Here is a 22,571-nt window from a genome sequence, read left to right on the forward strand (position 1 = left end):
GCAACCAGTCATCCTGTCCCTGCAGCTGAAAAACACCTCCACAGCATGATGCTGCCACCACCATGCTTCACTGTTGGGACTGTATTGGACAGGTGATGAACAGTGCCTGGTTTTCTCCACAAATACCGCTTAGAATTAAGGCCAAAAAGTTCTATCTTGGTCTCATCAGACCAGAGAATCTTATTTCTCACCATCTTGGCAAACTCCATCCGGGCTTTCATGTGTCTTGCACTGAGGAGAGGCTTCCGTCGGGCCACTCTGCCATAAAGCCCCGACTGGTGGAGGACTGCAGTGATGGTTGACTTTCTACAACTTTCTCCCATCTCCCGACTGCATCTCTGGAGCTCAGCCACAGTGATCTTTGGGTTCTTCTTTACCTCTCTCACCAAGGATCTTCTCCCCGATAGCTCAGTTTGGCCGGACGGCCAGCTCTAGGAAGGGTTCTGGTCGTCCCAAACGTCTTCCATGTAAGGATTATGGAGGCCACTGTGCTCTTAGGAACCTTAAGTGCAGCAGAAATTTTTTTGTAACCTTGGCCAGATCTGTGCCGTGCCACAATTCTGTCTCTGAGCTCTTCAGGCAGTTCCTTTGACCTCATGATTCTCATTTGCTCTGACATGCACTGTGAGCTGTAAGGTCTTATATAGACAGGTGTGTGGCTTTCCTAATCAAGTCCAATCAGTATAATCAAACACAGCTGGACTCAAATGAAATCAAGGATGATCAGAAGAAATGGACAGCACCTAAGTTAAATATATGAGTGTCACAGCAAAGGGTCTGAATACTTAGGACCATGTGATATTTCAGTTTTTCTGTCAATATGGGGTGCTGTGTGTACATTAATGAGGAAAAAAATGAACTTAAATGATTTTAGCAAATGGCTGCAATATAACAAAGAGTGAAAAATTTAAGGGGGTCTGAATACTTTCCATACCCACTGTATATATATATATCACATCACATTGGCAATCAAAGGTCTTCCAATACAAAAAGAAAAGTCACCAGACAAAAAACAAACAAAAACAAATGTACATATAAAACATACATTATCGAAAACATGTTCTTGTAAAATATATTTGTAAAAAGAAAATGATTGAAATGTTGAATTTTAAAGAAAGTACATTTTGTGAAAGAAGCTGAATGTTTTGCCAAGACATTTATCCACCCACCCACCAAAGACTGTCAAACAAGTTTTTAATTATGTCGTTGAATATTACATAAAAAAAGCTTGCTATTGAAAACTTGTCAAAACTGATTCTGAGTGAGCACCTGAAATGATGCTGGTGAAAAGCTTTAAATGGCAGTGAAACATTACAGATCAAAAGGACTCAGTATTGTGACATTATGGAGGTAAATCTCCAATAAGTGTTTTTTATTAAATTTGCTTTAGAAAATGTACACACATTAAACAATCAACATGCACAGCTTTACTATACACAGTCCAATTCTTTTCAATATGAAAACGGTATTCAGCTCGAGTACATCATCTCACAGAGATAAGTATTAAATAAACAATGTATTAATACAGAAATATCAAAACATTAGGTCAAGTGTTGTTACACGCATATTCAACATATGGAAGGTGAATGTATTTGAATCTAACACACGAAAACACTTAAGTTAATCTTGATCTTGTCGTCATTTAAACTAAAAAGGAACAAAATATCATCTTGCATTCCACTACATAATCTTTCCACAAATCAATCTGTGACAGTCATAATCAAATTGCTTTACTTTTAAAGGACAACACTTGACCTTTAACAAAAAAAGCCATTACAAGTTTGATGTCATAAAACTGAACCAACAAAACAATACTTACAAAATACAAAACACTTTTACCTTTTTTCTGAAGCAATCACATAAACCAATGATTTTTTTTTCTTTTTTTTTTTACATTTATAATAAGCACTTAAGGATCTCAAATGAAGTACTCTGAAGCAACTCCAGAAAAAAAAAGGAATAATATCCACAAAATGGGCTGACAAATAATAATAAGCACTTAAGGATCTCAGATAAAGTACTCTGAAGCAACTCCAGAAAAAAATATGAATAATATCCACAAAATGGTCTGACAATCCAGAACAAAATACACAAGTCCCAACAGGCACCTAAATGTCAGCAGCCATTATCAAAGGTTAAATCAAAATCATGCAGCAGCCTTCATCCCGGACACAAAAAACATCCAAGAGCTTCAACAGAGTGTGATGTGACATCTATATTGTACGGCAAGTCTGTGGGGACAATGCAGAGCGTTTTCTTTTACTCTCACTTCGGACTGCTTCTTATTTGACCTTACAAATCAAAACCAAGGCCGAGTGTGCGGGGCGGCCTTGAACAACACCCTAGAGTCTCCTCAAATGTGCATAAGTGAGAGTCGTACAAAGGCCCTTTGAGTGCAGTCATCCTAAAATGACACCGAAAGGTGGCTACGTCCCTTTTCGTGAGGAGAAACAAAAGAACGAAAAGCAAACCTGCTCCTCGTCAGCTGATACAGATCGCCATGCTGTTCATCTCACATCCATCTTGTCTCGGCTGTTCTAATAACCATTATTCCCTTGCAGATTTGGTCAAAAGCCCCTGCAGGGCGCACTGTAATTTATTAGCACGGTTTAATGGCTTCTACATCACGGTAAGGATCAGTCGAATCGTGTGCTTTCAGGTCATGGCTCTCAATTTTTAATTATTCTTGTGTTTTATATATCTTTTTGGCAGCAAAGTGTGAGGCCATATGTGTTTTAGTATTGTGATAGGCAAGTATAATAATTAATTACTGGGACTGAAAGAGTCTAAAGCAATTCGAGCGCTACTGTGTAAGCAGATTTTTGCTTCCAACTTTCCTAAACACATCTGATTCAGCTGATAAAGGCCCTGAGGAGCATCTGGAGAGTGGCCTAGAATCTGCGCCGCAGTCCAGCGCAGCGAGAAAGTACCAAATAAAACACAAGCTATTTATCAGAGGTTTGCTAAACAAGCTTAAAACACACAAAGTACCAGAACGTTTAACAGTCACAGAAGAACGAGTCACAATGTACATGGCCAGAAATCAAACAAACAAACCACAAAGAAAACGCAAGTGGCTTTTACGAACAGTTTCTGGTTTAAGATGTAGCAGATGTTTGCAGCATCCAGCGCTGCCCGCTGTTTTAAAACGAATAACAGCTAGAGATGCACTGATATCTGTACTAAAAGCAATGGCTGATATGACGCTGCTGCTGTTGAAAACGCTCGCTCAGATGTAACCGCGCGCAGATAACAAGAGGGCAAAGAAAATAACACAAGCTGACATCTAATTTGATGTTATATATACTATATGTTATATATATAACAACTTAAAATGGAGTCAAGAATGTATTTTGAGTTCATGCTGTAGTGCTTAATGTTAACAATGAGTTTAAACAGATTATGAATGCATTAAACATGCCCAATCCATCTCACTTTACTGTCCCTGAAAATTGCAGCATATTAAAAATACTGATATTGGGTACTGGAGGAGATCGAAAGGGACTCTAAATCTCAAAAATCTCTAAATATATTGGTAACACTTTACAATAAGGTTTCATTACTTACATCCCTTGTGGAAAAGAAGTATACTTAAGTTAAGCATGCTTTTAAAAAGACCAATTATTATGGAAACAAATTATATTTCATAATTACTTCTATTGTCTTTAAGATATATTTAAAGTGTACTGCTGATTGAACTGACATGCAATTATGATAAATTATATTTTAATGTAATTTTGATTGAAACTTGTATGTCATGTATTTAAATATATTAGTAAACACATCTTTAATGAAGTTGCAATTTAGTACATTTAAAAATATATCACCTTTAAATGTAATATCAAACAACTACAGTTAAAATTATAATCAAGTACTTTACATGTGCTTTAGTATGTTAGTCAACACATCAAAATAAGTGTATTTCTTTAGAGCACAACAAAATATTATTAAAACACAGTTAAAATACACTTTAAAGTTAAAATGGCCACCAAGTATGTGTGATTGTGAAGTCCGTGAGACTGTAGGATGTCCCATTTGTTATTTTAGGTTTCAGAAGGGTGCTTGCGAGTGCCCCTTTTGTGGTCGATATGTGCCCACAATGCACAAGTTTGCAGAGCCCACAATTAAGTGCGCAGACTTCTACCCAACAGTCAAAGCTCTGCTACGTTGCGAATATGCAGACTCGAGTGTAGGAAGACAGCGAGTGTTTATGGTGCCATTTGGGACTGGGCCTAAGTAAACTCTTTAAAGGGATAGTTCATCCAAAAATGGATATTTTGTCATCATTTACTCACCCTCCAGTTGTTCGAAACTGTATGATTTTTTTCTTCTTCTGTTGAACACAAAAGATGATATTTTGAAGAATGTTGGTAACCAAACAGTTGAAGGACTTCATTGACTTCTATAGTATTCTTCTGCTTTTTTGTTCAGCAGAAGAAAGAAACTCATACAGGTTTGGAATAACCTGAAGATGAGTAAATCATTTTTGGGTGAACTATCCTTTAAGTACACTTAAGTGGCCTTTTATTTCATTATAATATTATAATATCATTATTACTAAAGTACAGGTTTTTTTTTTTTAAATGTACACTACAAAAGCATATTCAATACAATTAAGTCTAATTCTTTTTTACAAGGGATGATAAAGTGATAATAGTGAAAAATTAGTCTTTGAAATGTGGCTTTATCACTCCAGAATTTCTGTTAGTGTGGAAAGAAACTCTTAGCTCATATTGTAATAATGTAATAATTGGTTGCTCATCTCAGAATTACATTTTCACATACCTATTAATAAAAGTGCATTTCTGATAATAAAAAATAATGGTGTTTCTTGATTAAACCAAATCATTATGACTGCATTTAAGTCTTAAGTGTCTAAAGGCTTAATACAATTTTCAACATCTCTGGCATATTTATAAAAGCCCATTAAGTTCCCTCAATTCATTATCTTATGGCATAATTACTATATCGTTGTGAATGTAGACAAATGTACCCATATCCTCTCCAAGTGTTAACGCAGATCAAATAGAGATCAAATATCACAAAACCTGTGACTGTTGCACTGTGACAATCAAGAATACCAGAGGCTTGTAGCTGCAACATGGTGCCTGGAGCAAACAAATACAAGCCTTGTGTGTGTGTGTGCTAAAACATAGATAAGGCACAGAGACAACTCTTGAACAAATAACTGAACTGGTAAGCAAAGGCTAAATATTAATTAATGATGTGATTACAAAACAATCACGAGTATAACAAACAGCAGCTTAAAGGGACCATTCAGGCCTTCTGTCGTCATTTACTCGCTCTTATTTTGTTCCAAATGATTTACTTTCGTCTGTGGAAAACAAAAGGTGAATTTTTAAAGAATATACTGGCTGCTCTGTTTAATATAATAAAAGTGAATGAGGACTGTAAAACACTTCAAAAAATGACTTCCTATATGCCTTGTCATCTCAAGTAATACAACAGCTTTAAGCAAAATACTGTAACATAAGATGTTATTTAAAGGGATAGTTCACCCAAAAATGAAAATTATCCCATGATTTACTCACCCTCGAGCAATCCTAGGTGTATATGACTATCTTCTTTCGGACGAACACAATCAGAGATACACTATATTGCCAAAAGTATTGGGACGCCCCTCCAAATCACTGAATTCAGGTGTTCCAATCACTTCCATGGCCACAGGTGTATAAAATCAAGCACCTAGGCATGCAGACTGCTTCTACAAACATTTGTGAAAGAATGGGTCGCTCTCAGGAGTTCAGTGAATTCAAGCGTGGTACCGTGATAGGTTTCCACCTGTGCAATAAGTCCATTTGTGAAATTTCCTCACTACTAAATGTTCCACAGTCAACTGTTAGTGGTATCATAACAAAGTAGAAGCAATTGGGAACAACAGCAACTCAGCCATGAAGTGGTTGGCCATGTAAAATAGAGCGGGGTCAGCGCATGCTGAGGTGTGCAGAAGTCAATAGCTACAGACCTCCAAACTTCATGTGGCCTTCAGATTAGCTGAAGAACAGTGTGTAGAGAGCTTCATGGAATGGGTTTCCATGGCCGAGCAGCTGCATCCAAGCCTTACATCAAGTGCAATGCAAAGCGCTGGATGCAGTGTTGTAAAGCACGGCGTCACTGGACTCTAGAGCAGTGGAGACGAGTTCTCTGGAGTGACCAATCATGCTTCTCTGTCTGGCAATCCGATGGACGAGTCTGGGTTTGGCGTTTGCCAGGAGAACGGTACTTGCCTGACTGCATTGTGCCAAGTGTAAATTTGGTGGAGGGGGATTATGGTGTGGGGTTGTTTTTCAGGGGTTGGGCTTGAACCCTTAGTTCCAGTGAAAGGAACTCTTAATGCTTCAGCATACCAAGACAGTTTGGACAATTCCAAACTTTGTGGGAACAGTTTGGGGATGACCCCTTCCTGTTCCAACATGAATGCGCACCAGTGCACAAAGCAAGGTCCATAAAGACATGGATGAGTGAGTTTGGTGTGGAGGAACTTGACTGGCCTGCACAGAGTCCTGAACTCAACCCGACAGAACACCTTTATGATGAATTAGAGCGGAGACTGTGAGCCAGGCCTTCTCGCCAACATCACTGACCTGACCTCACAAAATGCGCTTCTAGAAGAATGGTCACATTCCCATAAACACACTCCTAAACCTTGTGGAAAGCCTTCCCAGAGGAGTTGAGGCTGTTATAGCTGCAAAGGGTGGGCCAACTCCATATTAAACCCTACGGATTAAGAATGGGATGTCAAAACTTTGGGACGTCCCAAAACTTTTGGCAATATAGTGTATATTTAAAAATATCCTGGCTCTTCCAAGCTTTTCTAATGTAGGTGGATGGGGCTTGAGATTTTGAAGCCCCCAAAAATGCATCCATCCATCATAAAAATAATCCATACGGCTCCAAGGGGGTTAATAAAGGTTGCGATTTAGTACACTTTAGTGAAGCGATGGGCTTTTGTAAGAAAAATATCCATATTTAAAACTATATTAACTATAATAACTAGCTTTCATCAACGGCTGTACACAAGTAGAGTTCCAGCGGAAGAGTGACCTCTAATTCTACGTATGATGCAGGATGTAGGCAGTAAGTGTAAGCTTAGATGCCTCTCGAGGTTTAAACATATAGAGCTAGGCTGCAAACTCAAGAAAAACAAAAGTAACACGGCAACAACATGAGAGTGAGTAAATGATTTTTGGGTCAACTAACCCTTCAATTAATGATGTGATAATTATAAAACAATCACAATTTCAACAAACAGAAGCTTGATAACTACTAAAGGATGTTAACTACTTTGGCACGTACATGGAAGTAAGGCATTTGTTCTGAGGATCAAATGAGAAGATGAAATCTTAGTGCAGTATTATGACTCATCCCTCCTCATACACCGGTTATGCTGCAAAAACTTTCGGCTGAAACCTTGTTAGGGTCTCGGATCACTTGCAAGGAGACAATGATACACAGTACATAACATGCACACGAAATCCGACCACCGTGACGCTGATGTTTTCCCGCTACGCTCCTCAAACGGTTCACCGGGCATTGCCTCAGATAACTATGGAGAGATGGATCGATAATCTTGCCTCAGAAGTGTTTCGGTTGCACCTCTCCAACGGTTCCACTGCGAGGAAGAGCACGGACAATCAAACCGATCAGAGGACGTTCGATCCTTCAGACCGTTAACACAAAGCCGGTCGCAGTGTCGATAATGCGATGATAGAAAGCAAGGAGGCGGGGATGGTGTTGGGTCGCCAGGCTCTGGACCCTCGTACACTCATACCTGGAAAATGGAAAACAGTCTTTATGGTGCTGAAGATGATTACCCTTGATTTAATAAACAAACATGAGCGCTGCATGTTTCAATGTAGCAACCTGGCGCTGATGCACATTCTAAAGGTTTGTGCTTTCAGAGCAGCTCACAATCAATGAATAATGCACATTTATGCTATATAGATTGCTTATGATCTACTGTTAATGATGAATTATGGCATAATTTTTGTCTGGGCTGCCCTGCAACAGGAAGGAAAGAGTAAGAGCAATATTTAATCCACATTCAATACTGATTTTACTACCACAATAATATAGTTGATGAAACTCCAGAGGGTGCAGGCTGATAATCTGCAAGCAATCACATCATTACCGCATGGCACAAGCTGATTGGCCTCTGCTGATCCTACAGCCAATGAGATTGCTTGCTCAACATTCAAATAGTCTGGTTCAGTGTTTATTGTAAGCTAGTCCTGCAGTGTGCTATCAGAGTTCCTCTGAAACTCTCCACTTCCCCAGCTCCACCTGCCTAGATTTGCTAGGGCAGTGGCTCCCAAACTTTTTAGCATTATGAGTGAGTCATCGAGTAATTCATTCAGTAACGAAGCAAGTGGTTGTGAATGAAGCATTGAATCGACCCACAATTCGTTCAAAGCCGCAGAATTGTTCGCGAAACACAGTTTCGTGTTGTAGTTCTGCTGTGGTTTTCGTTATTATTTCATTGCAAAATAGAGTAAATACTGGCAGTACTGTGTTTAAAATGTACGTTATATTTTTTGACCTGTTGTATAATAATGTCACGTTTGCAGTCATGTGGATATTTGGGAACAATTGCATTCTTGCTCGTTATCATCATTAAATACAAGAACTTACACAAGGTATGTTTTTGTACTGGAGAAAGTTTGAGTCTTAAATCGAAATTAATTCATTATCTGTGACTATATTTGTTCTTCATGCGAGTAAGTGCTAAATCCCTACTGTTACAAAGGTGCACTGTCAAGAACGACAGTAATTTAGCGCGATTTAAGGCAGCAGACTCTGCTCACAATCTATCATATGCATGTTGCTTGTGTGGATACAGTCATTTTTGACTGCAAATGATGAGGTAATCTGATTAAATGTACTAGATTTACGACATTTTGGCAGTTAGAAATACATGCTCTATTTTAATATTATTTTAATGTAGAATTAAATGAACTACTCAGCATTTTGTTCGTGTACCCCCTTTTGTCACCTCACGTACCCCCAGGGGTACGCGTACCCCAGTTTGGGAACCACTGTGCTAGGGTATTCATGTAAGTCTATTTATGCAGCAGCAGCAATACTCAACAGCAGCAGATCTAGTCCACCAAGACCAAATACATTAACATATTAAATAATGCAAAACTATTCAAAATGCAAAAACTATTCCAAGTGTTTGTGTGGTTATAAAATTAGCCTATAAATCAAATTAGGGCTGCACAATATATATCGCATGAGATTGTCACGTGCATTTCGTCAGTAAAGCCGGTTCCCTGATTACCGCTAAATCACCATCACCTGCTTTCAAATGGAGCGGCATTTAATAGACAGAACCGTAGATCACTGACAAGCCACGCAATATCACGTTCATTATCGAAGGCATGAAATGCGCGTGACAATCTCATGCGATATATCGTGCAGCCCTAAATCAAATACAGTTTGTAGCAGAAATACAGTATTTAATCTGTTAACTGTCACCCCTCCACCCACCCTCCTTTTGAGCTTATAACTGAGTTTACAGTTTTTCTCAATCGATTTGACACATTTCTCCAAACTCGGATCACTGTTCTCAAAACAGTTAACTCAGTGATCTGAACACTTTGTAATTGTCCTAAACAGATTGTAAGTTCAATCATTTCACACAAATTGCAAATCATGTGAACCATTTTCTCAAAACACTTTTCTCAGATGTTTTCATAATAGTTCATACATCCAACCAAAACTTTAATATATCAGGAAAAAAAAAAAAAAACAATCACAGCTTTTATTGGGATTAGACAAATCACAAACATTTATGTACCATTTGTCCAAACGCAACAAACAAAACTCTGGAATTTGTCATATTATCAAATAGACATGGTATGTTTAGAATTAGCCTCAAACTGATATCTGCTTGATTAATAATACACACAACACAGGAAATGCGCATTCATCACAATTGCATTATGTAATAGGGAAAATATAAAAGGGAAAGTATACATAGAGCAAGAAAATATGCAAGAGAAGGGGAAAATAAATAGGTGTAAGTGTAAAGGTGGTGATGGTGTGGGCGTAGAGGAAGGGATGTAATGAGAAGGAAAGGAAGAGTGGAACATATAAAGGAGATCATATATGAGGAGAGAGGAGGAAGTGAAAAAGGAGGATAGGAGAAGAGCTGAGTAGTGGAGGAGATTGTAGTGGAAAGAGCAAGAGGAGAAATTGTAAGAAGACATGGACGTAGTGAAAGTGGGTAGCAGGGTGGAAGGGGTGGAGGAGAGGGAAGGTGGATTTCAAATGAATGCTTCTTAATCCTGGACCTGGAGATACTGTCTGAGGGTATGGGGATTTTGGATTCAGCCCCCATAAAATGTTTTTTTTTTTTTTTTTTTTTAAATAAGAAATTATTTTATTTATAAGAAATTCAAGATAAAATACCTTGGCATAATGTTATGTTTGAATATACATATAAACAAATTTTTATAAATATCTGTAGTTTTATAGCTGTTGAGATAATTGAAAAACTTTTGCCTGGCAATTTGTATATTCTCAAATGTCAGGGTGGCACAACTGCAAATATTTTATTATCAACTGACAGGGTAATAATGTTAAGGCTGATACTGTAATGCAATATCCAGAGGAGCCAGTAGATCACTGTGGCAGAGTGAAAAGGGTTGTAGATATCTCTCAAATACTGATAAAAACAGCTCATTTCAAGTATGGGTAGATATATATTTACAAATATTTGGTTGTACCACCTGACAAGAAAAAAAAAAAAAAATTAAACACTTTGAAATGTTATATAACAACTGAAACTTGTTTACACATTGTTCATGACTCAAAAATATTCAAAATATTTATACAGTGCCCTCTATAAGTATTGGGACAGTAAAGATAAAATTGCTCTGGTGTCAAGACATTTATAAATAGGATTAAAAGGTTAATATGAGGCAGAAGTACATATCGACTGTTTCAACAATTTTTACACTTTTACATTTACTTTCAGTTGTGAAAACTGTCCCAATACTTATGCTCACATTAGGCAGAGGGATGAAACTCTAAAAGTGCTGTACTACTGAGTTGGTAAAACATTTTGTGTTGAAACAGCCAATAATAAAATGTGACATTCTGTATTCTATTAATCTGTTAATCATATTTATAGATGTCTTATAGACACCACAGCTAACAGAGCAATTTTGTCTTTACTGTCCCAATACTTACGAAGGGCACTGTATATATTGCATACATATATTTGTTAGTGTTTGTACATCTACAGCTGAAAATCATTAGAGAATACTCTTGTAGTTTTGATGTTAGTATTTACTTTTAATAAACACAAATGCAGTGCTTTATTTTGCAGTAAAGATGAACTGTTTGGCTAAGATAAGATTCTTTGGAGAAATGTTTATCTGTAAATGGTTGGAATTCATAAATGCTTTGGAATACAGATCTAAGGTTGGTCTCTTTTTAAAGAAGACACTCAGCAGATCATGAAGTGAAAGCAAAAAATGAAAGTGTACTGTACAGCAAATGTACTGAACTAAACATTATTATTTTATACAAAATATATATTTTACAAACTTTTTATAAAGTCACAGCCATACGTCTAACCAAGTTGTGCTCCAAATTTGAAGTTGATGAGACAAACATTTAGGTTACTAATAAGGTTTTAAAGTATGGTTTAAAGGTGCAATATGTACGATTTTCTGTCTGCTAGAGGCCTATTCAAAACAAAGGCGTAGCTTGATGACGCCAAGTTTGAGCGCAGAATCTTGGGACATGTGGTCTTCACCTCACAGCCAGTGCAAAAGAATCGGGACGGGACTCGGGCAGAAATCATGTTCATGGATGCGATTATTAACGTTACTGTAGTATGAAGCAGAGCAGGAGCGAGTGTTGTGGAGCTGAACGAGGAGCTGGAGCGATTGATCAACACACGCCTCACAAGCAGCGGGACTTTTATTATGACACAGTCGCCGGCGCCGCTTCCGCTTTTCCGGTCATGAGTATGAGGTAACGCAGCTCTGTTTATCATATTAGATACATTTGAGAGTGTTGAAAATGATGTTATAACGTTACTCTGTGCGTTCGCTCGGCGGCTGCTGTGAGACACTGTTACACACTGCAGTAAGATAGATCGATTTTACAATATCATATTAAATGCTGGATGATTGTGTTGATAAATGGCATGCAGTTAATTTTAAAACATATTGTATGATGGAGAAAGTGCTGTATTACTGTTACTAACAATAAAGCTGCATCTGATTATGCTATGTTAGCTACTTGACAAAATAGTGTTTTTCTCTGAGGCATGGTAAAGCATGGTACTCGCAAAAAATCAAGAAAATTAAATTTAAACAATAAGACTAAACGTGTTGAGCTATACAACATTATTTAGTTTTCTGTCTATAAATATATCAAAACAGTTGTTCCCTTGTCTATAAAAACATGTAAATATTAAAGCTCTTTGGTGTTTCCATGGTTTCTACAAAATAAAACCTGGAAACCGAGGGTAACGCGGGTATGCCGCCATTGACAGGCGACTCCTCACATGTCCCGGAGCCTTGGGTAAAATTGCAATTTTCTCACGATTTACAAATAGTTGCAAACATTTGGGATGTTGTAAGTACTCAAGTGAACAAAATATATAACTCTGGCCTAGTGGTTTTTGGTTATTTTACTGCAAAATTCTTACATATTGCACCTTTAAGCTTTCGAACGATACCTAAATTATTATGATGATTTCACAAATATGTGATTGGGAAAAAAGGCAATAAATAAGCACGCCAAGTGTACCGCTACCAGGACACTAACAGATAAATGGATAGTTCACTACTACCATAATACTATACTATAGAAGTCAATGGCTACCGTCAGCTGTTTGGTTACTGGCATTCTTCAAAATATCTTCTTTTGTGTTCAACAGAAAAAAAACAACAACAACTCATAAAGGGTTGGAACAACTTGAGAGATTACATGATGAGTAAATGATAAAAGATTTTTCATTTTTGGGTGAACGATCCCTTTAACATGCAACAAATCTAGTGTACTTTTTGTATTCTAATAAACTTTGCTTGTAAATGTCTCCTTGTATCCCTTTATTAAGGAAAAAAGTAATTAAGTCATTTAAGTTATTAAGTTTCATTGTGCCCCTAAAGTTTGACATTTTTCAACTTAGAGCAAGCCCTAGAGTAAAGAGTAAGCCCTAATCGTTGGGAATTGAAGGATGAAATTATAGCTTTAACAGTGTTTAGCTGTGAATCTGGTGGTGGACAGTCTTGTGCTCTGAGCGGATTTACATCGACTTCCAGTAGACGCTCACTGAGCAGTTTTTCCATTTTTAAATGACTAACTAATTAATGCTAAAGCAGGTTGGAAAACCTTGCTATTGGCACAGCTAATAATTTCCAACATTAACAACCGTAAAAGCCAGGGCTTCTTCATGAAAACAAGACATTGCAGGCCATTATATGAAAAATGTGAACAATAAGCCACAGAGAACAGTCACCCCTTGCAGTTGCATCAGCCGGTGACGTTATATCCATGGGGGAGCGGAGACGAGCGGGCAGAGATAGATGGCGAGAGCTTGGGCTAGTTAATAAAGATCAGACTGCTTAGCCCAGCGGAGAATAAAAGGTGTACAAAGAGGACACATCAAATCAGTGAGAACTCATTTAGAGAGGCGCATTAAACTCTGCGGGCTGCAGTAACAGAGCGTCTGTGCACCTGCGCTGTTCACTCGGGGGAACACGAGGAGAACATTATGAGGTCAACTGTGCATTGTTTATTTTATAGGGGCCTGTGTGTTTAATATCCCTTTGGCATCGAATATTTATCTTTTACATCATGGGCCTTGAAAGCGGAGGGCAGTGGATGTGCTTTGCTCACGCCCGCAGGTTTAACTCATGCACGCAAATGTAATATTGTGTAAGGATGCAGACGTGAAATAAATGAGCCCAAATATAAACAAGTGATACAGTCGAATTCATAAATCACTCATTTTTCTAAAGTAATACTGTCCACCAGGGACACCAGGAAGACAGCGTTTTTTTCCTCCCTTGAGCTTGTTGCATTTTCATATTATAGAAAACCCTGAATGTTGTGGAAGGAAGGGTGAACGTCAATTCACAAAGTACAACATCTTTGCTGCAACATTTTAATCAACCAATCAGATTTGAGGGACACGTTTACAGTTTATGTCAAGTTTAGGCTTACAACCAGGGTTAGGTGCTTCTACATTCACCTATCATTTCCCTCTGATTTTAGAAATAATTTATGGGTAGGGTTAGGTTTAGGGGTAGGGATAGGACTTCATTTTCGGACAGGAACATTGTTCCATGTCTTACTTGGCAAAATCACGGTGACCTAATGCCCACCTATCATGTTCATAACAAGTCAACAAGAAGAAATGGCATGGCATAAACATTGAGTAAACTATTCAGCCACTTAGACCTCACAATCAGAGGTTCACGTCTGATTCAGAAAGATCTGTGAGTCAGGCCTTTTTAGATCTGTTAAATTTTCAGAGTGAAAAAAACAAATAAAAAAAAGTAGGGTGGGACTTAATTTGATCCATTGCACTACTGTTCAAATGTTTAGGGTTGGTAAGGCTGCATTTATTTGATCAAAAAACTGTAAAAACAGTAATATTTTAAAATATTATTACAATTTGAAAAAATGTTTTCTATTTGAATATAATTTACAATGTAATTTATTCCTGTGATTCAAAGCTGAATTTTCAGCATAATTTTATGAATAGATTGTTCAAAAGAACAACATTTAAAATAGATTTTTGTGACACTATAAGGCCCGTTTACACTAGTGTATTTACATTTTAAAATGGCGTTTTAAAATTAAAATGATCCTCATCTACACTGGCATTTCCACAGCATTTCAGAATTTCGATCTCTGTCTGTACTACATGACCAAAAACACGTCACATGACCGTTCATGCACACTGGGCACTTTTTTTTTTTGGTAGTATTTTTTTAGTACTGCTCTCTCTCTCTCTGTCTATCTTTTTTTACTCAATTACAGACAAGTACAATGCAAAAAGTACAAGACAAATATTAGGCATTGTAATACAGTTCAGAGTATATAAAACAAAGAGTAAACAACAACTAAAATATAAAATGTGTTTGCTATTTGTTTTGAGATCTCATGTTTGAAAGAGGTTCACAATATATTGTAAGATCGGTGTTATAAAAGGTAATATATAAGGGTTTCTTTTGAGTTATTTTTGTCTTATGAATATTAAACTTTGCCAAAATAATTAAAAGATTAATAACATAATTTTGCTTATCAGAAAAATATGGGGTTTGAAAACAAAGTAAAATGTCATGGGGTTCTGTTTAATTTTTTTGTCATGTCTATTTTAAAGAAATAGAAAAATATTTATCAAAAATATCTTCAAATGATGTGTTATAAAAAGTACATTTATTACAAAAAGTATGGATATATCTACTAATGGCTGCATTTACAGGATAATATCTATGAATAATTTTGTAAATGATTTCTTTTACATTATTAGAAATAATATATTTATATGGTAATGTCCAAATGCTGTGCCAAGATATACAATGAGGTTTAAACCATTTTGATTTACATGGAAGAATGGATCCGACATTAAAGGTGCCATAGAATCAAAAATTGAATTTATCTTGGCATAGTTTTAAAAGACCTCCGAAGAACAGGCGAATCTCAACATAACACTGACTGTTACGTAACAGTCGGGATCATTAATATGTACGCCCCCAATATTTGCATATGCCAGCCCATGTTCAAGGCATTAGACAAGGGCAGCCAGTATTAACGTCTGGATCTGTGCACAGCTGAATCATCAGACTAGGTAAGCAAGCAAGAACAATAGTGAAAAATGGCAGATGGAGCGATAATAACTGACATGATCCATGATAACATGATATTTTTAGTGATATTTGTAAATTGTCTATCTAAATGTTTCATTAGCATGTTACTAATGTACTGTTAAATGTGGTTAAAGTTACCATCGTTTATTACTGTATTCACGGAGACAAGAGCCGTCGCTATTTTCATTTTTAAACACTTGCAGTCTGTATAATTCATAAACACAACTTCATTCTTTATAAATCTCTCCAACAGTGTAGCATTAGCCATTAGCCACGGAGCACTATCAATGTATCAATGTATCACAATCAGAATCAATGTAAACATCAAAATAAACACTGTACTTACGCGATTAGACATGCTGCATGACGAACACTTTGTAAAGATCCATTTTGAGGGTTATATTAGCTGTGTGAACTTTGTTTATGCTGGTTAAGGCAAGCGCGAGCTCCGGGGGCGGAGAGCACAAGAATTTAAAAGGGCCGCACGCTGAATCGCCACATATTTAATGATGCCTCAAAATAGGCAGTTAAAAAAATGAATTTAAAAAAATCTATGGGGTATTTTGAGCTGAAACTTCACAGACACATTCAGGGGACACCTTAGACTTATATTACATCTTTTGAAAACACGTTCTACGGCACCTTTAAAGAAATTTCTTATAAAATTGTTATTAAAACATTTATCAAAAAATGAGAGACCATTTACAAAAAGTTAAGGATTTTGTAAGGTTGTATTATTAATATCTAAATCTATAAATTTAGATAACATTATTATGCCATTGGGGACAGCCTTAATTACTTTGTTAAATTCTTTTTCATTCACAAAAAAAAAACAAACAAACAAAAAAAACAAAACAAACAAAAACCATATTTTGAAATAAAATTAGGGTATGTATGTAATTGCCCATTCTTGTCAATAAGCTGGTTTACAATTAAAATGTTGTGCTGAACCCAATTCTCCATGTACAATGATTTCTTATTATGAGGGAAAGTGTAAACAGTTGCCTCTTGGTCATGTAGGCAGCTGCAGTATTGCTGCTAACACTGACAACTAAGCCAGCAAAGATTGCAGTTCAGTCTCCATGTTATTGTTTACACGGTCATGAAAAGTGTCCATTTTGGTCCATTTATACTGAAACACAACCCTGGCAATTTCAAACTAAAACGGGCTCTGCAGCGTTTTCGAAAGTCTCTGTTTTTGAGGGTTAAATACGCCACAGTAGTGTAAACGACAGCCGTAACTGTAAGCAAAAGATTAAAACGAAATGCACTAGTGTAAACGGGGGCCTAAATGGTTTTACTGTCAGTTTTGATCAATTAAATGTGTCCTTATTAAATAAAAGTATTAATTTCTTTCAAAAAAACCCCCAACTATATAGATCGCAAAAATTTTGAACAGTAGTGTACATAGGACTACAAAAAAAACAATAAATAAATAAATAAATAAATAAATAAATAAATAAATAAAATAACCTCTCATTTCAGAATTATTCAAATACAGTCAAACCAAAAATTATTCAGACATTTTTAAATTTTTGATATATATTTGTACTAGTGGGTGCAGGACACTATAGTTCATTTATGCAAGTAAGGATATAAAATAAAGTAAACTGTAACACATTATACCCAAAAATTCTTCATACAGTGGACTACCAGTAAAATTGATAAAAATTTGGAGGCAAATTTTTGACCTGACCATGTTTTGCTTAAGTGTTATCTGACATAATTAAGATTAATTTTTTCTGACAGTTTAACTCTGAGATCTTGTCATATTTTATTACCGTTTTTTACACTATAGTGAATAAACTGTATTAATGAATGAAATGTTCAAGGTGTCTGAATACATTTTGGTTTGACTGTACATTAAATTGAGGATATTTTACAGAAACAGCATGATCTTACTAAGTTTATGTATGTTGATGGATTCGGTCGGTATGCCTTCCCCTCCGTCGCTCAGCGCTCGTATCTGAATGACGTAATCATCATCTGCAGGTAGAGTGAGCTCCACTGAGGTCAGATTTGTTGTTATGGAGTTAATTTCTTTATGCCGGTTCCTTCTGTAAGTCACCTGGAGAGACCAAATGAGAGAGGTGCTAACAACCACTTAAATTTATTCAGCACAAGCTATTTTAGTCGATAAAGGAAGTGAAATCAAATTATCATACGCTGTGGGGAACCGCAGGGATTTATTAGCACACCTGGTGTTTTCGCTATACTGTACAGCATATACGTTGTAGATATGCGTTAGAAATTAGTTTTATTTTTAATTTCCGTTACCACTAAGATGGGCTAATGTTCCAACAAGAGAAATAATATAAGCGCTTTAATATAGTTGTTTCCTAAATGCTCACCGGAATAGAACAAGCTAATAGGATTATGTGAAAACAATGCCTTACAGTTTAGCTTTGAGGTTTACATTGCTGGGAAGCACTTACCTGATACCCAGTAACATCTGACTCCATCTCCAGAGAAATGACAGGCTCCCAATGAACAGTGAGCTTCGAGCCAATCAGGTTCCACTCCACGTTCAAAGGTGGCTGCCCGGGTGCTGAGGGGAAACACAGCCATTAGTTACTGTGCATGTGACGACATCGCTGAGAAAGACATGAGAGAGGTGCCTGGCTGTCTGTTTGTTTATTATGTCCTATACTTAAATAGATAGTTCCACTAAAAATGATTTCAATTTCAATTTAAAAAAAAAAAAATCACCCGGGACCGTCGTACGGCAAGTTGTCCATATGATTTGTACATTATATCACAAGTCTTTTGAGGTCATATGAATAAATAGCACATAAGTTGGATGCATTTTTTTTGACTATCCCTTTAAGAACTGCTTTAAAGCTAGGGTACAACGGGGCTAAAGGCGCCTCTAAACCACTAGATGGCACAAAAACTTGCCGCAGCACTTTCCTAAATATCCGCTTTTCAAAATGCACGTGCAAATTTGTCTGATCTTTGACGCGATCGCAGGCAGCAACGCAAAGTTGATTCTGAAGATCTAATATTTGATGTTTTTTAAAATGTTGTTGATTTAAGTAGCAAATGAGAATCTATGAAATTAATGTTTATATTTTCAGATAAAGGTCTTCTTAATGATTTTCTTTATTTTCTTAATGATTTTTAATGAAAGCGCCGCTGATGTTGGGGCAAAAAGCACAATAATTAACATGATAATAAATAGCTGACTGACTTTTCCATTTCTTGACATGGTTAGATTTAGATGGTACATATCATATATCAATTTGGGTATCCATCTTAGAGATAATACCCATATTTACAATGAAACAATCATATTTAAAAATATTATATTAATCATATCATAATAAAATATAATTTATTTTTACTACTGTAAATCTATATTAATATTGTGGGATCTCATTCAATGCTTTCAGAATCCTTTACTTTTTAAAGTAATTTTGTTTCTGTATTTTTAAAATATATTTTTATATTAAAATAGGCCTATTTTAATGACAGTATATTTATTGAACACAAATTAATTATTTTATAAAAAATAAACAGAAAATAGTACAAATTTTGCTAAACTGATTCTTTTCAACAAGTATTAAGCTAGACATTATTAAAACATATTATTTTAGCTAAAGTATTTGTATGAATACTGTGTGCCTTTTACCCTATGTGTGGCTCCCCTCACCACCTCATGCATTTATAAGATTTATAAACAAGATTAACCACTTTTATGATTTATTTTCACACAAAATCTGTTGCTCCATCAATGTTCAATACAAACATATATATTTTTTTTGGCAATCATACACTTAGAGAGTATAGAAAAGCACATTTTCTCTTAAGGTGTGTCTTTAGCCCCGTTGTACCCTACTTTTGTACTTTTGCTGGTCACTGTATTCTTTAGTTGTATGAGGAAAAAAAAAGCAGCGTGAACATTTGTTTAAATATCTATTTTTGTTTTCCATGGCTCGACATGAGGGCGAGTGAATGATGACAGAATGTTATAACCAACAATCCTTTAAATATATAGACCACCGTTCAAAAGTGTGGGAACGTTTTGAAAGAAATGAATACTTTTATTCAGCAAGGATTCATTAAATTGTTCAGTAAAGACATTTACAATGTTCCAAAAGATTCTATTTCAAATAAATGCTGTTCTTTTGAGCTTTCTATTCATCAGTTAATCCTGAAAAAAATGTATCACAGTTTCCACTATTGATTCTTAAGCAGCAAATCATCATATCAGAATGATTTCTGAAGGATCATGTGACACTGAGGACTGAAGTAACGATGCTGAAAATTCAGCTTTGATCACAGGAATAAATTACATTTCAATATATATTAAAATGTAAAACAGTTCTTTTAAAGTGTAACAATATTTGACAATATTACAGTTTTTTCTGTATTTATGATCTATTAAATGCAGCCTCAGTGAGAGTGAGGAATTCTACATTCACAATTCTACAATTGTAGACAATTTCACTGTAGAGGCGAGGCCTAAATGAATGGATAAATGAACAAGCGTATACTCACGGGACTTTTTGGTGGTCACATTGATGGTAGGAGAGAGAGGGCCAGTGCCCGCCGTGTTGAAAGCGCTCACTGTCAGGAAATACTGAGTGTATCCTCTCAGATTACTGATGTTAACCTTGTTCTGATTGGCAGACACTCGGACTTTGCCCATGGTCTCTGGTTTTGTATCATCCTCCCAGTACACCACCTGATTTCAAGAGCGATGGAGAGAAAGCACAGCCTGTAGAATCTAAAGATTCAAGGATATAATGCTTTGGTGCCATTAGGTTCAGTGCAGTAGAATCATTATACAGGAGTATTTCACATTGGCTTTAGGGTGACATGGATGAAGAGTTTCAAAGAGGAATGTGTAATGTGTTCTCTTTCCTCAAAAAAGATAAAGAAAAGCCATTTCGCCCATGCTGCAGAGAGGGCCCCCGATGCATACAGTAAGAACAGGGTGCCCTATTCTTATTTTCAAATGGAGCGTTTCCATGGGTACAGAGGGAACTTTGAGGTGCAGCGTGGGAGATGACAGGCTCTGACAGAACCCACGGTGCATTTCAAAACCGGACAGAGAGTCATTTCCATTTAGAAGAAGGGACGCACCTCATAGCCCAACACTCTTTCTGGGGAAGCGCTGAGAATGTGCCAGCTCACTTCAATTTCAGTGGCAGAAATGCTTCTGGCCCACACGCCGTCTGGAATGCCACTGGGCTCTGAGAGGAAAGATAAAAAGAGAAAAAGATGAATACATAAAAACATAAGAGAAGAGGAGAAATGAGAAAATGAAACAAGACTAGACAGAAAAGAAAGAGTAGAGAATGCAATGAAGAGAGATGTAAACAAGACAAAAATAAGTCAAGAGAAGGAAAGAAAGGAAACAAAAAGGGAAGAACTGAAAGAGAAGAGCATAAATAAGATGAAATGAGACAAGAAACAAAGAGAAAAGATGAGATGAAATTAAATGTAATGAGATAAGAAGACCAAAATGAGACAAGACTGAAAGAGATGAGATGAGACGAGATAAAATGAGAGGAGACAGGATGAGATCAAGACAAGGGAAGAGACTAGAGGCGATGATGAGAAGAGAAGAACTAGGACCCAACAAGGAGAGAAGCCTGAATGGGACTGAAAGGGAAGAGCAAAAATAGGATGAAACGAAGCAAGAAAGAAAGAGAAAAGACGAGATGAAATGAGACGAGGTGAGACAAGAAGAGCAAAATGAGACATGACTGAAAGAATAGAGATGAGAATAGAAGATGATGCAAAGAAGAGAGATGTAAACGAGACAAAACTGAAATTAATGAGATAAGATAAAATCAGAGGAGACAAAATGAGAAAAGACGAGATCAAGAGAAGAAAAGAGACCAGAGGAGACGAAAAGAGAAGAACTAGGATGCAACAAAGAGAGAAGCCGAAACAGGGCTGAAATAAAAGAGAAGAGCAAAAAAATAAGATGAAACGAGACAAGAAAGAAACAGAAAAGGCATTTCACCGAGACGAGTTGAGACAAGAAGACCAAAACGAGACAAGAGTGAAAGAATAGAGATGAGAAGAGAAGAGGATGCAATGAAGAGAGATGTAAACGAGACAAAACTGAAAGAGATGAGATAAAACCAGAGGAGACGATATGAGAAAAGATGAGATGAAATGAGATAAGAAGACCAAAATGAGACAAAACCGAAAGAGATGAGATGAGACGAGATAAAATGAGAGGAGACAGGATGAGATCAAGACAAGGGAAGAGACTAGAGGCGATGAGAAGAGAAGAACTAGGATCCAACAAGGAGAGAAGCCTGAATGGGACTGAAAGGGAAGAGCAAAAATAGGATGAAACGAAGCAAGAAAGAAAGAGAAAAACGAGATGAAATGAGACAAGAAGACCAAAATGAGACATGACCGAAAGAATAGAGATGAGAATAGAAGAAGATGCAACGAAGAGAGATGTAAATGAGACAAAACTGAAATTAATGAGATAAGATAAAACCAGAGGAGACAAAATGAGAAAAGACGAGATCAAGAGAAGAGAAGAGACCAGAGGAGACGAAAAGAGAAGAACTAGGATGCAACAAAGAGAGAAGCCGAAACAGGGCTGAAATAGAAGAGAAGAGCAAAAAATAAGATGAAACGAGAAAAGAAAGAAACAGAAAAGGCATTTCACAGAGACGAGTTGAGACAAGAAGACCAAAACGAGACAAGAGCAAAAATAGGATGAAACGAGGCATG

General features: G+C 36.6%; 1 protein-coding gene across 1 annotated transcript in view; it reads right to left on the minus strand.

Moving 5' to 3' along the window:
* Positions 1-6,715: 6,715 nt before the first annotated feature.
* The window catches only part of cntn3a.2 (contactin 3a, tandem duplicate 2), a 106,281-nt gene continuing 90,425 nt past the window's right edge, over positions 6,716-22,571 (minus strand). The window contains exons 19-23 of the mRNA XM_048178857.1: positions 20,952-21,061; positions 20,364-20,550; positions 18,299-18,411; positions 17,766-17,931; positions 6,716-7,792 (exon numbers count right to left, since the gene is read on the minus strand). Coding sequence (XP_048034814.1) covers positions 7,692-7,792; positions 17,766-17,931; positions 18,299-18,411; positions 20,364-20,550; positions 20,952-21,061 — 677 coding nt within the window. The 3' untranslated portion in view covers positions 6,716-7,691. The remainder of the gene's footprint in view (positions 7,793-17,765; positions 17,932-18,298; positions 18,412-20,363; positions 20,551-20,951; positions 21,062-22,571) is intronic.

This window comes from Megalobrama amblycephala, linkage group LG24 (assembly GCF_018812025.1).
Source record: "Megalobrama amblycephala isolate DHTTF-2021 linkage group LG24, ASM1881202v1, whole genome shotgun sequence".
Lineage (NCBI taxonomy): Eukaryota > Metazoa > Chordata > Actinopteri > Cypriniformes > Xenocyprididae > Megalobrama > Megalobrama amblycephala.